At 39.9% G+C, this 15,639-nt stretch overlaps 1 protein-coding gene across 1 annotated transcript in view; it reads left to right on the forward strand.

Moving 5' to 3' along the window:
- SH3KBP1 (SH3 domain containing kinase binding protein 1) overlaps positions 1 to 15,639 on the forward strand; it is a 568,203-nt gene that overhangs the window by 303,278 nt on the left and 249,286 nt on the right. The window contains exon 5 of the mRNA XM_082244592.1: positions 6,172 to 6,298. Within this exon, the coding sequence (XP_082100718.1) occupies positions 6,172 to 6,298 (127 nt within the window). The remainder of the gene's footprint in view (positions 1 to 6,171; positions 6,299 to 15,639) is intronic.

Genomic DNA, 15,639 nt, shown 5'->3' on the forward strand with positions numbered 1-15,639 from the left:
TGGGATAGAACCATCTCATAAGGTAGTAGAAATGGAAGCCACACTCTTTATCACAGACCATGTGGACAATGCTTTGTCAGTGAGTAAAGCTGGTTATATCCTGTAAGAGTTAACAGCAGTGGCAATGTGATAACCCTCTTTTTCAACTTGGGAGCATGCAGATCTGTAGTCCTAGTCTCAACACAAGATTACAAAGCTGCTGCATTAGCATTGCCACCCGTTTAGAGGAAGTACATTTTACTGGTAGAATTACCAGGCATGCACTTTGAGTAAAAGGGGAACTAATTTGCTGCATAACATTGTACCTTTTTGGTCAGCTGTATTTGGTGTATATGAATATATAGTGAATAAAGGAATCACCTGTATTCTGCAAATGGTATTGCTGTCTATCCTTCCAGGCTCCGCTAAGGAGGGCCTTCTGCGCTGTTTTTGATGGCTTCAAGGGCTGTGATGCCAAAATATTGGAAATCATCTGACCCCCTCAAATTGGGTAAAGGAAATGAAGGCTCTGTGAACCTCCTTTAGGGAAAAGGATCCTTGATTGTTGGAAGCATGGCATCACTCTGATTGTGAACCTCAAAGGAAAGTTCAGCATCTCCCTTAGGATTGGCTACAAAGACCTGAAGTGACTGGGTGGAATCCTGAACTCAAAGAAAAGTCTATGCTGGGGCACGTCCAACTGCTCTGAGGAGATTCAGCTGTCACAAGAGTTGTCCACCTTCCCACCCATTGTGATGTTTTGTCACAGCTTTATTGGTGGTTTTGACCTTGCAACAATTGATATTGCTTTATGGGCTATGCCTCCAAGTTAAATTCTGGGGGGTCAGTCGAATGCCTGTCTGGCACTGATGGTAATGACAGGCCTCTTAGGCTATGTGAGTTTATGTTTTATGGGTGCTCATGGTATAACTGTAACTGCCATTGTTGTTTGGCACATTTGGAAAGTTGTTACATTTGCAAAGTTCAATAAAGCTATGGCCTTGCCCTATTTCCAACATAATCAGCTTCTGTGTCTTTTTGGGGGGCAAGGTTTTGGTTTACTAGTTGGTCATTTAATAAGCCTACACTTCTCAGCAGTCATACAATACCTGCAGAGACTGCAATGTTAAAAAATAAATCAGAGAAATCTTCTGCAGTGTGTTCTCCATGGAATCTTTCTGTGCATCCTCGAAGTTGAGGGAATTGGTAGACGGGCTCTATTGTAAAATAGTAAAGTGGCCTAAGAGACGTAGAGTGGTATGTGTACTTGAATGAGGGAAGGAGGAGTGTGAACAGGGGCAGTGGCAGGGAGAGGAGAGAGGATTTTGGGTTTGGGGCTGGTTTTATGTTGAGTGAGTGACCTAAGAACTTTCATACATGAGATTGTAAGTGTTAAGGTGGGTTCTTTCATGACATTATTGTTGATTAAATTATGGTTTGCTCAATGAAGAACTGAGGGGCTCGCAATTTACAAGACCATGTGAATGTATGTGTTGTGTTTTTTTTTTTTTTTTTATTTCTATTTCAGGTAGAAGAACAATACAATGTATTATATATCAAATCACATAAATAATATCAAAACAACTATTAAATCACATCTTCATATTGCTAGAAAAACTATTCCTTGCATCAGATGTGGTTAAAATGTCAACATGTTATATATTATATTGTATAACTTATATTGTCTTTAAGGCCTTTTATTTTTAATTCCCACCCTCTCCCCTTAAAGAAAAAATAAAGGGATGAGGGAAGGAATAACAAACAAAAAAAAAAAAGGAAAAGTGTTTGTGTTAATTTTGATGCAAAACTTTAATAAAATATAATCAAAAAAGATATGCCACAGACTGCCTCCATTCGTCTGGTCTCCTACTGTATCAAATGTGGGTACAACAAAATGTATAATGTACCGTAGGTATATTGGACAGCCACTGAAATATCTAGTGAATATTTAAAATGAACAGACACACTAAGAGCAGTTTTGATAAAAAGCATAAAACAAAACTTTATTGGACATCAAAATACATAAAGTTCCTTGCACTTAAATTTACTATAAACATTCTACAAAATACCATTTTACCATACGATTTAAACATACACTCCTATTCCCAATATCCCAAAACATTAAATAATACTTAGCTCTGGTAGTTGAATGTCAACAGCTTACACTGGATAGCTGGAGGAACAGAACAATAAGAAATCCTGGCTGCACGCTTGGTCTTTCCTCCGCTCCAAAAAAACTGACTTGTATTTTAGAGGCCACCCATAGGATGTAATTATTCCTCTTGACCACTCACAGGTAATTTTGTGAGTGAGGTGAGCAACACATGGTTGCGCTCCCCCACCCCCACAACCACATGGTCAATTGGATATGCGGCAGCCATCTTTAAATACATTATTATTATTATATAGGATTTATATAGCGCCGACAGTTTACGCAGCGCTTTACAACTTGAGGGTAGACAGTACGAATACAATACATTTTAATACAGTAGGAATCAGAGGGCCCTGCTCGTTAGAGCTTACAATCTAAGATACATAATGTCAAAGCTCACTAAACCACCTGTGGGTGAAAGATAGTATTACACATGTATGGGGACATTTGTCATGAATCAGTTAAAAAATTTCCACAGCTGATACAATCCACTTGTTGATCCCATACATAGGCAATAATTACAATGCATACATTTCTACTTCTATAGGGGCCTAGCTTTCCTCAATGCTTTTTTTTACATCACGCACATCACTCAATTCATAGATACAAAAATATGCCTACAACATACACAAGCTAATTATCTTCAAATAAGCATGTACAATGTGTATGCAATAAATATCCTTAACAGTTACTCAAAGATTGAATCAAGATAGAATCTTCATAGTTCATTGTTTAGAGTCTAAACTGCCTATCAAGTCTAAAGCAGACATGATGTTCCTTTTTGTGTTTCAAAAACAACTCTCCTTTGTCTGAACACATGTTTCAAAAGTCCTAAACCCCTCCCCCACATACTTCTTGTTACATGTTTAGCTCCTAAACCAATCGGACTGATTTATTTGCATATCAATAGGGGGACCTAGCTTCTTAACACAGAATCGAGCTAACAAATACATTTGCTATAAAATCATCAAATATTCATAGCAACACACCTACGATGCAGCCTCCTCTTCAATGGTCTCCACCACTCGTATGCACAAGAAGGGAATTAATTGCGAACCAAACCTTATTTTATCAAAAAGAGAAACATATGCCCACTGATGAATGCACTCACATTTTAGAGGTACCCTCAACTGGCACCTGATGTTTCCAGCGAAATGTAAAGACACTTGGAAATGCCACAGTTCTGCTCCTGGAACCAGTGTGTGCTCCAAATCCTGGATTTGACCTCACCAGATTTGATGTAGTGTCATCAATCCCTGCCTTAATGCGTTGCACTTGATAGAGCCTCTTCGGGAAACCAGTGGAGAGTATACCAAGCAAGTGCACTGGAGCGCTGAGCTGTGGAGGAGGCGAGAATGCCTGGCTCGGGCTCTCAGAAGCTCGCTGAGAGGCTGAACCAGCTGCTGGTCAAGACTCCTGGGTGGATACCGACCATATAATCAGAATCTTTTCAGAGCCTGGGTTGGCTCTGTGACGTCAGCCGACAGTGGGTCACAGGAGTGCAGAACACACTGCACTCCTGTGAACCATAGGAAAAGTACAGCCAAAATAGCTTTGGCTATATTTCTTTTTATAGTGTTACATGAGTTGAACCTAAATGAAGTAATCTTTATTCAAACATCTAATCACATGCAGCAGAAATTAAAAATTAGAAGTTTCTCTTGCGCTTTTGAACATTTTTGAAAGATGGATTGAATTAAAGTATATCTAAACCTAAGAACAAAATTTAACTAAATTACAGTTTACTAATCATACAAGATATTTTTAATATTTTTTCTCACTTGATAATCCTGTAAATAATACACTTCTAAAGCTGGATACACACTATCCAACTTTTGTGGTTAGATTTCCTTCAGATTTACCTTTTCTATGTAGTGCAAGGGCCTGCCAGATTGCATACAAATTGAAAGTGTTTAGGTTTGACCTCATATTATATGGTTTTGGTAAGTCTAAAGGAAAAAGTCTTCAGAAAATCTTATAGTGTGTATGGCCCTTTAGTCAATTTTTTTTACACCTATCTCTCCATTGTATCTAAAAGAATATCTGAAATCTAAATCCTAACACAGTAGGATTTAGATTAATACTAGCTCATTGAATCTAGATGGATATCTGAAGTTGTAACACATTACCTGTCCTAGGCTAACAATGCTACTCCTCCATAGATACCGTACAGGGAGTGAGTGTTGTTACCTTAGGGCATTGAAGTGTGTTACTAGTAGGATCATCAGGTGAAAATAAGGGAAAATAGTCCAAAATAAAAATTAAACTAATGCAGGGAGCTTGTCTATAGACTGGTAAGCTGCAACATAGTACAATTTTATTCTTGGGTTAAGATATCCTTTAAAGCGGAGTTCCGGGCACAAAATCAATATTTTTTTTTTGTGCCCGTCCGCTAGTTCTGCATAACCTGAAAAGGAATTGGATAGTTAGGTTTTTTTTTTTTTTTTAAAACTCACCTTGTAATTGAAGATCGTAAATACTCACCTCAGGGTACTTCCTCCCTCAGCGCCGCGGCTCCGCTGTCACTTCCTGTCTCGCGATGATTCCTGGGAGCTGAACGTCATCGCTCCCAGGAATCAATGCGGCGGCACCGGCCCCGCTCGTCACTTCCGGGCGACGCCGCATTCCCCTGCTAAACAGCTTCTGGGCATGCCCAGAAGCTGTTTAGGAATGCGGCGCAGCACCGGAAGTAACGAGAGGGGCCGGTGCAGGCGCATTCTGGGACAAGAAGACGCGGAAGAAGACACAGAAGAGGACCGCGCCGGCTTCAGCTGCCCACAAGAAAGATGGAAACGCTGTGGAAGAAATTTTATAAGTAAGTATTTCTTCTAAAAGGTAAGTGCGAACCGGGACAGATCTGAGGCTAGCCATTGTGGAATGTGCTAGCCCTGACTGTCCCGGGGGTATGTTTGTTAAAAAATGACTTCTGTGCCCGGAACTCCGCTTTAAGAAGGAAAAACAAGATTAGCCTTCAGGTAAATATTTGTCTGGCAATGGCATGATTAAGTTGCTTTACATGGGCTGGTCTACTATCAGGTTCAGTTTATACAGAGGGTTTGGATACACTTTAACTTACACACTACTAAATTATGCCCTAGTAATTGGGGCACTTCTCTGTATTAAATAAAATAATAAGTGGGTAGTAAGCAGTCATTTAAAGCTGATAATTTTGCAATAGCTTTGTAATTTAACAGCATTGCCACAGAATTCTTATATTAATATTGTTTATGCACCCTGTAGGTTTTTGTCCTCCTTCGCTTATGATCAACATAATATTCCCATGGATTGACTTCTTTATGGCCTTTGTTGTTGGGTTTGTGTCGATAGCATCGGTTTTACACTAGTTGAGATGCTTCTTAGAGAATTCAGAATTTATGACCAGGTGCAGTTGACATCTTTTTGACTTGCTTCACAGGCGTTTTATGTTTCTGTAAACTTGTATGGAAATGCAAAACCCATTTGAAGCGCACAAAAGCCCACTGACACAGGTTTTTATACATATGAGCTATGTCTTTGCACCGAAGCATTGCCCCATAGGATTTTGTCCTATACATTTTTTTTGTTTTTAGCTAATCCCATTGATTGTATATGATAGCTCTCATATGCTGCTCACCATACATTGCATTCATAACTTGTTCCTATGCTTTAACCTTTACATGCTTACATCCCTGATACATGGCCTTACATTTTTTTTGCTTTTAACCCTACTTCACCTGTATAAGTAAATGCCTCTATTAAGGCCAAATACGTGTACTTTTGTTTTAGCATGCAATTTTCTAAAATTCCTGTTTCATATGCACTTTTTAAGCTGACTGTGCTTATTAAAGTGCACTTATTATCTGCTCAGATGTCAGTCTAAAACTCTTGAAATTTACAGCCTGCACTGTGTGATAGCCCTAGAAACATTTGAATTGAATGCCGTGGCAGCATCTAATCAAAGCGTCAACTAATAAAAATCAGAAATGCACTTTAACTGGAGTAGTAGAAAATCATATACGTATTCCCCTTACCCATTTGCTTTTTATGTTTCTTGTGTGCAGGTGGAGGAAGGCTGGTGGGAGGGAGTTCTCAATGGAAAGACTGGAATGTTCCCTTCCAATTTTATTAAGGATATTGGGTCCGAAACAGAAATTGGGGGAAATTTTGAAGATCATCAGATAAAGCAAGGTAAGACAATCCTGTTAGATGTGCAATAAAACATTTCAGATATTAATATGAAAATACACCGATAATGAAATTGCTTTGCACATTCATATTACCGGTAATAGATTTTTTTCTGAAATACTTTAAATCACCAAAAAGTTCTGTACTTGCAAGGGTATCAATGCTAGTGAACTTTGACACCCACTCATCCTTGTGTCTGTAAAAATATACCTTTCTCTTTCCAGTATTTTATTATATCCTGACCCCCCAAAAATCCTCTGTGTTGACCTTGTCTGTGCAGTAACTTTCCATAGACTTCTATAAGACCATGTCTGGTAGTTTAGACACAGCCCTATAGAAGTCTTTCCTTGGTGGGACCTTTTGGACTTTTAAATTATTCCCCCTTCACTCCAGACCTTGGCTAAATATTGCAAGATGCTTTCATATGAAGCATTTAGACTAGGTTCTCATCAATTCACTTGCATAATAAATGTGTGTTGTTGTGCATTTTTTCCACACAACATGTATTGCATTCTGGCAGCCCATTCATTGGTATAACTAAATTGGTCAGCTGACCAAGGGCGATTGATTGTTATTTTGTATTTCTTCCATTTACAAATCATTGCTCCAACAGTTGTTGGGGCAATGATTGGCTTGGCTAGAGCCAAGCTTAATGCCGATGGTCTTGTAGCCCATTACAGCCTAGTGCGGGTCTACAATCTTGTCCCTGACATCCTTTGACAGCATTTTGGTCTTGCTCATGACGCTAAGGTTTGAATTGAAGAAAGAGATTTTGTGGGCAGGTGTCTTTTATACACATAACTAGCTGTCATTAGGAGCACCTTCTTAAATTGACATGAAAACTCACAAATGTAGAGCGCTAAAAAAACCACTGGCATATAAAGGGTGAATGCAAAACTACCAGACTGGGGAGGGGGAGGGGGAGGGGGAAGGGGAATGGAAAATCTCAAAGAAAAAAAAAGGGGGGGGGACTTCTATATAAAATAAATACCAGTAGATAATGAATAAAAGTCCCAAATCTGGATGTCCAATGGCACTGAGCAGCTCTTCTCAGAAGTGAGGAAGACTCTGAAGCAGAAAAAGACAAAAAGAAAAGCGCTCTAAGTGCAGACAAATTTATTGTAAAATAAGAACAATAGCTGTAGCGACTCACAAGATGCCACAGTATTCAGGCTTTTTTGCATCAAATATGATATGAAGCTCTTCTAGGTGGTGCCATCTATCCACACTACAGGCAGTATACACTGAAACACCGTCTGTCACATAGGAGGAAGAGAGCCGGCTATCTCTTAGCGGCGTCCGGGGAGGCAACTGCGGTGTGGAGATGAAGGAGAGAAGAATGCGGCCACGTCACCAGGGAGCTGGAATGCACCTGATGAAAGAGCGCGCATGTCCGATCGGGACTCTGTGCATGCTCAGAAACGTGCGTCGTGCATGCCAATCATACCAAGCATTCCAGCTGCCTGGTGACGTGGCCGCATTCTTCTCTCCTTCATCTCCACACAGCAGTTGCCTCCCGGAAGCCGCTAAGAGATAGCCGACTCTCTTCCTCCTATGTGACGTACGGTGTTTCAGTGTATACTGCCTGTAGTGTGGATAGATGGCACCACCTAGAAGAGCTTCATATCATATTTGATGCAAAAAAGCCTGAATACTGTGGCATCTTGTGAGTCGCTACAGCTATTGTTCTTATTTTACAATAAATTTGTCAGCGCTTTTCTTTTTGTCTTTTTCTTAAATTGACAGGATTAATCTGTGTACCACATGAGCACATAATGTAGCCAGTCTTTGGGAGCCAATACTATTGTTGGTTGGTAGGGGATCAAATACTTATTTTACTCACTGAACTGCAACTCAATTTAAAACATTTGTATCATGTTCTTTTTATGGATTTTTGGTTGATATTCTGTTTCTATTATTTAACATACATTAAACAAAAAATACCAACATGGCGCTAGAGTCCAGTGAGTCTGTAAGAGCAAAGTAAAACCCCAACAAAATTAGTCGATCCTAAACTATCAGAATTGTGCTTAACAAAGTCTTAAAACATTCCAAGGAAGGGGTTAACTCGGTGTGGTGTATGATGTGCCATGAGGCTCTGTCCACTAACGGGATAACTGCAAAAACATAAATAGAAAAGACAGACCTAAAGGAGGCCACGCCCCTCTTTTTTTTTTCTTTTCAAGTAGTTTATTTATTTAAACAAAGACAGATGGGTAGGCACTGACATACACATCAAACAGCAAAAATGCGTAAACAACAAATCAGAGTGATACAAACAAATGTGGATTTTGTAACGAGCAGTACAAAATGTCTCTACATGTCACTTGAAAGCACTCATATGGGTTCTATTTTAGAATTCTATTATTCTAAAAACAGGAACAAGGAAAAAATAAAGAGTTGTATTTGACTTCCGTCTGTCCACTCCAACTGTCTTCATTGAATTTTCAAATATAAAGAAAGAGTTAATGGAATAGATAGAAAGAGAAATGTAAGGTTAGAATAGAGGGGAGGGAGAGATGGAGAGAAGTTATATGAAGACGAAGAAGAAAAAAAAGGGAGGGAGGGAAAGGAAAGGAAAGGAAAGGAAGGGAGTTGTGGATGTGTACAGGCACGCTGCAGAACGAAGGTGAATTTGGAGTATGTCTCAAGATGTCACCATATTTATTCGCCAGACAGAGTTGGGCACATCAAGGATTTCCCCCTATCAGAGAGGAGGAACATATTCCATAAGCCCCACATCTTTTCATATGGCCACGCCCTCTTTGAACTGTTGTCATAGCAACCTTAGCGTCAGATACCCTCTGGCACTGCTCGAGGATCACTTGGATGTGTATCTGGATCGAGTCTCCTGGGGATTGGAGAATCCTCATTGTGTGTGGGTGGCTTACACTGAGAACTTTGGCTGTGAGCTTACCCTGGATCCAGCCTGGAGCCCTACACATGGGAGAGCCACTATAGTTTCACATAAACATGCTTGTTCTCTAAACACAATGCGAGTGTTTAGTGTTACTTTGTTATCTCTTAATTCTATACAATAAGCGGTGTTGCACTAGGAGCCGGTGCGCTCTGTCTCTTCAATTTATCATTTAACATACACCTATGATAAAAATGACAGCCCCTTTATTTCTTTGTAAGTGGGCAAGCTTGCAAAATCTGCAGGGGATCAAATAATAATTTTCCCCACTGTAAAAAAACAAAATGTTGTCAGATGAACCACAACTAAAAAAAGGTCAGACTTTACTGGCATAGCAAGGAGCCCAAAAAGGTTTATAAAAATATAAATTTTATTACATATAGTATTAAAAGCATTTCCAAGATGGCTTGATAAAAACAAACCAACATAGTATTTGTTGTACGTATAGGCAATTATTTATCTAATGTTTGAAAAGTACAATATCATGCACTACTAGTTGCCAAATCATGAACGTATATGTATATTTATCATGGGTCAACGCAATGCATTTCTCATTCAAACTTCATCAAGACTAATGAAGACTGTTATCATAACTATATAGAAAACAAAAGCTTAAAACATAGTTATATTATGCATATGCCTAAAGATGTTATGGCTTGGATCAGACACATGTAAGAGCTGCACGTTTATGCCTCTGCACAGCCAGTGCCTCAAAAACCTCCCTGGACGGGCACCGGGACATAAACCGGGACCAATCACATAGGGCAGTGTGAGGTAACAGTTCTCTAGAAAAGAACAAACAAACAGGAAGATTTAGTTTGTGTGCATAAATATCCTTGAATACAAGCAAAATGGCCCAGGCAGGCCAAACAAGCAAATGTCCCTCTTTAATAAGTGAGTACCTGGATGTATCATTGCTCCCAATACTTGTCAGTAGGAATGCAGTATATAGTTAGTACCACTATTTTGTTTTGTATTCTAGCTTGCTGGTTATATTACCTTTCCTGGGGTTCAGTCTCTCCTGTCCTTCCCCATTTTGTTTGGTGACATGTGGAATCAAGACCTTATGCACTTTTGAGGAAATTCCAAGCGCTATGCCGTACTGTTTGTACCTTTCATTTCATGGTAACCATGTAAGTCGAGATGGCTTATGCTTGTATCCAAGGATATTTATGCTCACACACCATATCGCCACATTTGTTTGTCTTTTTTTAAGGACTTTTACCTCACACTGCCCTATGTGATTGGTCCCTCTTGATGTCCCAGTGCCCACTTAGGGAAGTTTTTGAGGAATTGGCTGTGCACAGGCATAGTGGGCCAGCTTTACACGTGTCTGATCCAAGCCATATGCATGATATAACTATGTTTTATGCTTTGTTTTTTAAATAGCTATTATAACCTCCTTCATGAGTCCTGATGAAGCTTGAATGAGAATCGCGTTGACCCATGAGAAATAAACATATGCGTTCAATATTTGGCAACTTAGCCCTGTAGTGGAGGATATTGACCTTTCATACACTAGATAACTAATTGCATATACGTATAGCAAATACATAGTTGCATAGTTACATAGTTACATAGTAGGTGAGGTTGAATAAAGACAATAGTCCATCCAGTTCAACCTGTGTAGGTGTGTGTGGCTGTAATCATCTCACATAGCCCTTAATGTCCTGATCCTTGAGATGTACGTCTAAGAGTCTTTTGAGAGCCACCATACTTCCCGCAGAAACCACCTCTTGTGGTAGAGAATTCCACAATCTTGTAGCCCTAACAGTAAAGAACCCCCCACGTTGCCTGAGGTTAAAACGCTTCTCCTCTTATCGCATTGTATGCCCTCTTGTCCTCATGTAATCCCTTCGACTGAACAGCTTTTTTTCTAAGCTGAGATCCCCATTGAGATATTTATAAATTGCTATCATGTCCCCTCTCAGGCGTCTCTTCTCCAGGGAGAATAAATCGAGCGATTGCAGACGCTCTTCAAAGTTAAGGTCCTCCAATCCCCTAATCAGTTTAGTTGCCCTTCTCTTGACTCTCTCCATCTCCAACACGAGGACTGGCAACCAGAACTGGACAGAATACTCCAGATGCGGTCGGACCAGAGTTTTATAAAGTGGAAGGATTATAGTCTTATCTCTGGAATACATCCCTTTCTTTATGCATGCTAATATTCTGCTGGCTTTGGCAGCTGCCGCTTGACATTGCATGCTGTTGCCTAATCTATATCATCAACCAAGACTCCCAGATCCTTCTCCATTTTTGATTCCCCCCAAGGGTTCCCCTCCTAATGTATATTGTGTTTTTATGTTTTTAGTCCCCAAGTGCAAAACCTTACACTTCTCCACGTTAAACCTCATTTGCCATGTCGTTGCCCACTCCGTTATTTTGTCCAGGTCATTCTGTAGGATATCTGCTTAATGCTGTGCAGTTATTGCCGTGGCCAATTTTGTGTCATCTGCAAAAACTGATATTGAACTACTGATCCCGTCCTACTATGTTGGTTTGTTTTTATCAAGCTTTCATGGAAGTGCTTTTAATACTATGTGTAATAAAGTTTGTATTTTTATAAACCTTTTTGTGCTCCTTGCTATGCCGGTAAAATCCAGCATTTTTTTACTTGTGATTTCTATACTATCCAGATGTGGCAGTAAATGCTTCTGTATAAAATGTTGTCATACATGATAGACAACTGTAAGTCCTCATTCTGGTTGTAATTGTCATTGTATAAACCTACAATTAGACATACATTACTGTCCATTTCATATTTAGAAGTGTCTCCAAGGGGAGTAAGTGGGGGTAGCAGAGGGACAGGAAGAAGGGCGAAAAAGGAGTGCCAATTAGTGATAAAGGTTGCTGGGGAAGTAAAACAACAAGCACTATATTGCCACCACTCCATGAGAATCCTTATTACCTGTATCCAGGATCAGGGACTAAAATTTCCTGATCATAAAAATGAAGTCCATCCAATAGAACCATGTTTGCTTTCATTTTTCATCCCTATGATGCAGAGGTTTGGTTAGATCCTCCATGTTCCTAATTTCTGTAACCTTAGCAAGCCATTAATTGTGTTGTAGAAGGAGACTCTTGCCTCCATAGAATTGGGATACTTTGGCCTTCTGTTCACCTTTTAAGGAAACTGTCCTGAGGAAAAAAAATATGGAGACTTCTATCTCTGACCTTCTTATGAAATGCTAGTTGCTAGACTACAGTAATTTATAAATCGCTGAGATGGAACAAGCACGCTGATCAGAAAGTTATAGCGAAGTCAGAACTCCTGATCTGCATAGTTGTTTCGGATCAGTGCTTACGCCATTGGATCAGCATACCAGTCAGACAGCTAGAATTTTAATGAGAGGTAAACAATTTAGAGTCTCCTATTTTCTCGTGACTCATTGTTACATCGTTTTTATAAATGACTTTTTATATGTCTCTGTATCTCCACCTCATGGTCATAAGCAGTATTTTCTCTTGTAATCACTGGTGGTTTTAGCTTTGAATAAGAAAGTAGAACATCCCTCCATGGCTACCCTAGTGTAATGTAAAATCTGATGTGTATGTAAATGGTTCAATGATCCTTTTTGCTATTTTAGGCTGTAGAAACAACTGTTTACCCAGGGTAACAACCAAACAGATCCTCTGCCTGGACCAGAGCTGATGGAGTGGTATTTCACTTTACTGCTAGAAGCAGAAACCCTCTATATTCACTTTGTACTAGATATATAGAGGTTCAGAGGCCGCTGTAATCCCATGTTTGCTGTGGATTACTGCAGCTGAACATGGCTTTGTGTTATATTAAATAGGCCTAAAAGGGAATTCATAATATAGGCAAAGAGAGCACTAAGCTATAAACCTACAGTCTAAATTCATTTTATGCAAGACAAAATGAAAATCACCGTTGTTCCATATTTTTTAACATCCATTCTAAAAATGTATAAACAGTCCTAAGAAAGTCAGTCTTAACCTTGAAAGCACTTAAACCGCTTTGTCACAGTTTATACATTGAATGCACCAGAACATTGTGTTTGATGTCTGTTAAACAGTGCTCTGTCTTCCTGTCTGCTGGAGAGCCCTGACCTTATTTAAAACATGCCTTACAATTTTATTAAAGGGATTGAATCCCACGTGTTTCAGTTCCCTAGCTGTGTTAACCCTGCAGCTTTTACTAGGAAGCGCTTAACTCTGCTTTTATTATTAGCTAAAACCATTATTTTTCCAAGGCTGATCTTCAACATCAGAGCATGACCTGACTAGCAGTGTGTCTCAAAGCGCAGCTTGCCACCAGTCTATCACTAGCAGACTGATATGCAGCATCTAGTAATAGCCTGCACTTCCAACATTTTAGAGTGAAGACATCCCTATTTATCAGTCTTGCCCTTTTAGCACATTTGTACTTTCTGTATAGAGTAGCACACTTCGGTACTGCTGACAGGAACAGTGAACCAAGCCTAACAGTCGGCTCCAGCCGCATGAACAAACCACTCATTCATGCAACCAGAATACCCGTCAGAATAAGCCCTTAACCACTTACCCACTGGGAACTTAAACCCCCTTCCTAACCAGACCAACTTTCAGCTTTCAGTGCTCTCACATTTTGAATGACAATTACTCAGTCATGCAACACTATACCCATATGAAATTTCCATCCTTTTTTCACACAAACAGAGCTTTCTTTTGGTGGTATTTAATCATCATTGGGTTTTTTATTTTTTGCGCTATACATTACAAAATACTGAAAATTTTGTAAAAAAAAAAATGCATTTTACTTTGTTTCGGTTTTAAAAGTTTGCAAATTTAGTAATTTTTTTTTTCATAAATTTTGGCCAAAATTTATACTACTACATATATTTGGGAAAAATAACCCAAATAAGTATAAATTATTTGGTCTTTGTGAAGGTTATAGAGTCTTCAAGCTATGGTGCCAATCATTGAAAATTGATCACACCTGATGTACTGTCTCATTTCTTGAGACCTTAACAAGCCAGTAAAGTATAAATACCCCCAAATGACCCATTTTGGAAAGCAGACATTCCAAGGTATTTAGTAAGAGGCATGGTGAGTTTTTTAAGCTGTCATTTTTTCCCACAATTCTTAGCAAAATGAAGATTTTTATTTTATTTTATTTTTTTCACAAAATGGTCATATTACCAAGTTATTTCTCTCACACTGTATAGGCATACTTGCAACTACACCCCAAAATACATTCTGCTACTCCTCCTGGGTATGGCGATACCACATGTGTGGGACTTTTCCACAGCCTGACCATATACAGGGATCCAACATCCAAGTAGCACCTCCAGGTGTTCTATGAGCAAAAATTACACATATTTCCTGACAACCTATCACACCCGTGAAGGCCCTGGAGCACCAGGACAAGGAAAGCCCACAAAATGACCCCATTTTGGAAAACAAACACCCCAACACATAATCTAGGAGCAATAATGCGTCTTTAAACATGTAATTTTTTTCCAAACGTTTTTGGAAAATGTGGAAATGAAAATGAAAACGCATTTTTTTTTTTTTTTTTACACAAAGTTGTACATTTTTAAGATAATTCTAACACATAGCATGTACATAGCAAAAATGACACCCCAAAATACATTCTGCTACTCCTCCTGAGTATGGCGATACCACATGTGTGACATTTTTATCCAGCCTGGCCACATACAGAGGCCCAATATGCAGGGAGCACCGTCATTTCCTGACTACCCATTACAATTTTGTGAGGCACTGTAGTGGCACTGATAAGCACTGTAGTGGCACTGATTTGGCATGTATGTGGCACGGATGAGCAATGATTTGGCACGGATGAGCACTGACATGGCATGGATGAGCACTGACGTGGCATGGATGTGGCACAGATCAGCATTGATGTGGCATGGATGAGCACCGACGTGGCATGGATGAGCACTGATGTGGTATGGATGAGCAGTGACGGGGCATGGATGTGGCACAGATGAGCACTGACGTGGCATGGATGAGCACTGACATGGCATTGATGTGGCACGGATGAGCACTGACGTGACATGGATGTGGCACGGATGAGAACTGACGTGGCATGCATGTGGCACGGATGAGCACTGATGTGGCATGGATGAGCACTGACATGGCATGCATGAGGCACGGATGAGCACTGATGTGGCATGGATGTGGCACGGTTTCCGACTGACTCCTGATTTTCGGCCGTGTATACCCAGCTTTACTCTTATAACTTCAACCCTTACACCAACCTTCTTTGTAACCCCAGCACTTATGCTAGGTACACATTGGGAGTTTTTTTTTTCTTTTTCATTCAACCCAGTGGGCTGAACAAAAAAAACTGAGAGGTCATTGTGCTAACTTAGTGATGTTAGTGTGGCTTGTCCCCCGCTGTGCTCCTGAGTTCTGACCGGGGGACTGCCCCCACTGTCATGACACATGCTTGCTGCCAGAG

This window comes from Pelophylax lessonae, assembly GCF_965119305.1.
Source record: "Pelophylax lessonae genome assembly, chromosome: 2".
Classification (NCBI taxonomy): domain Eukaryota; kingdom Metazoa; phylum Chordata; class Amphibia; order Anura; family Ranidae; genus Pelophylax; species Pelophylax lessonae.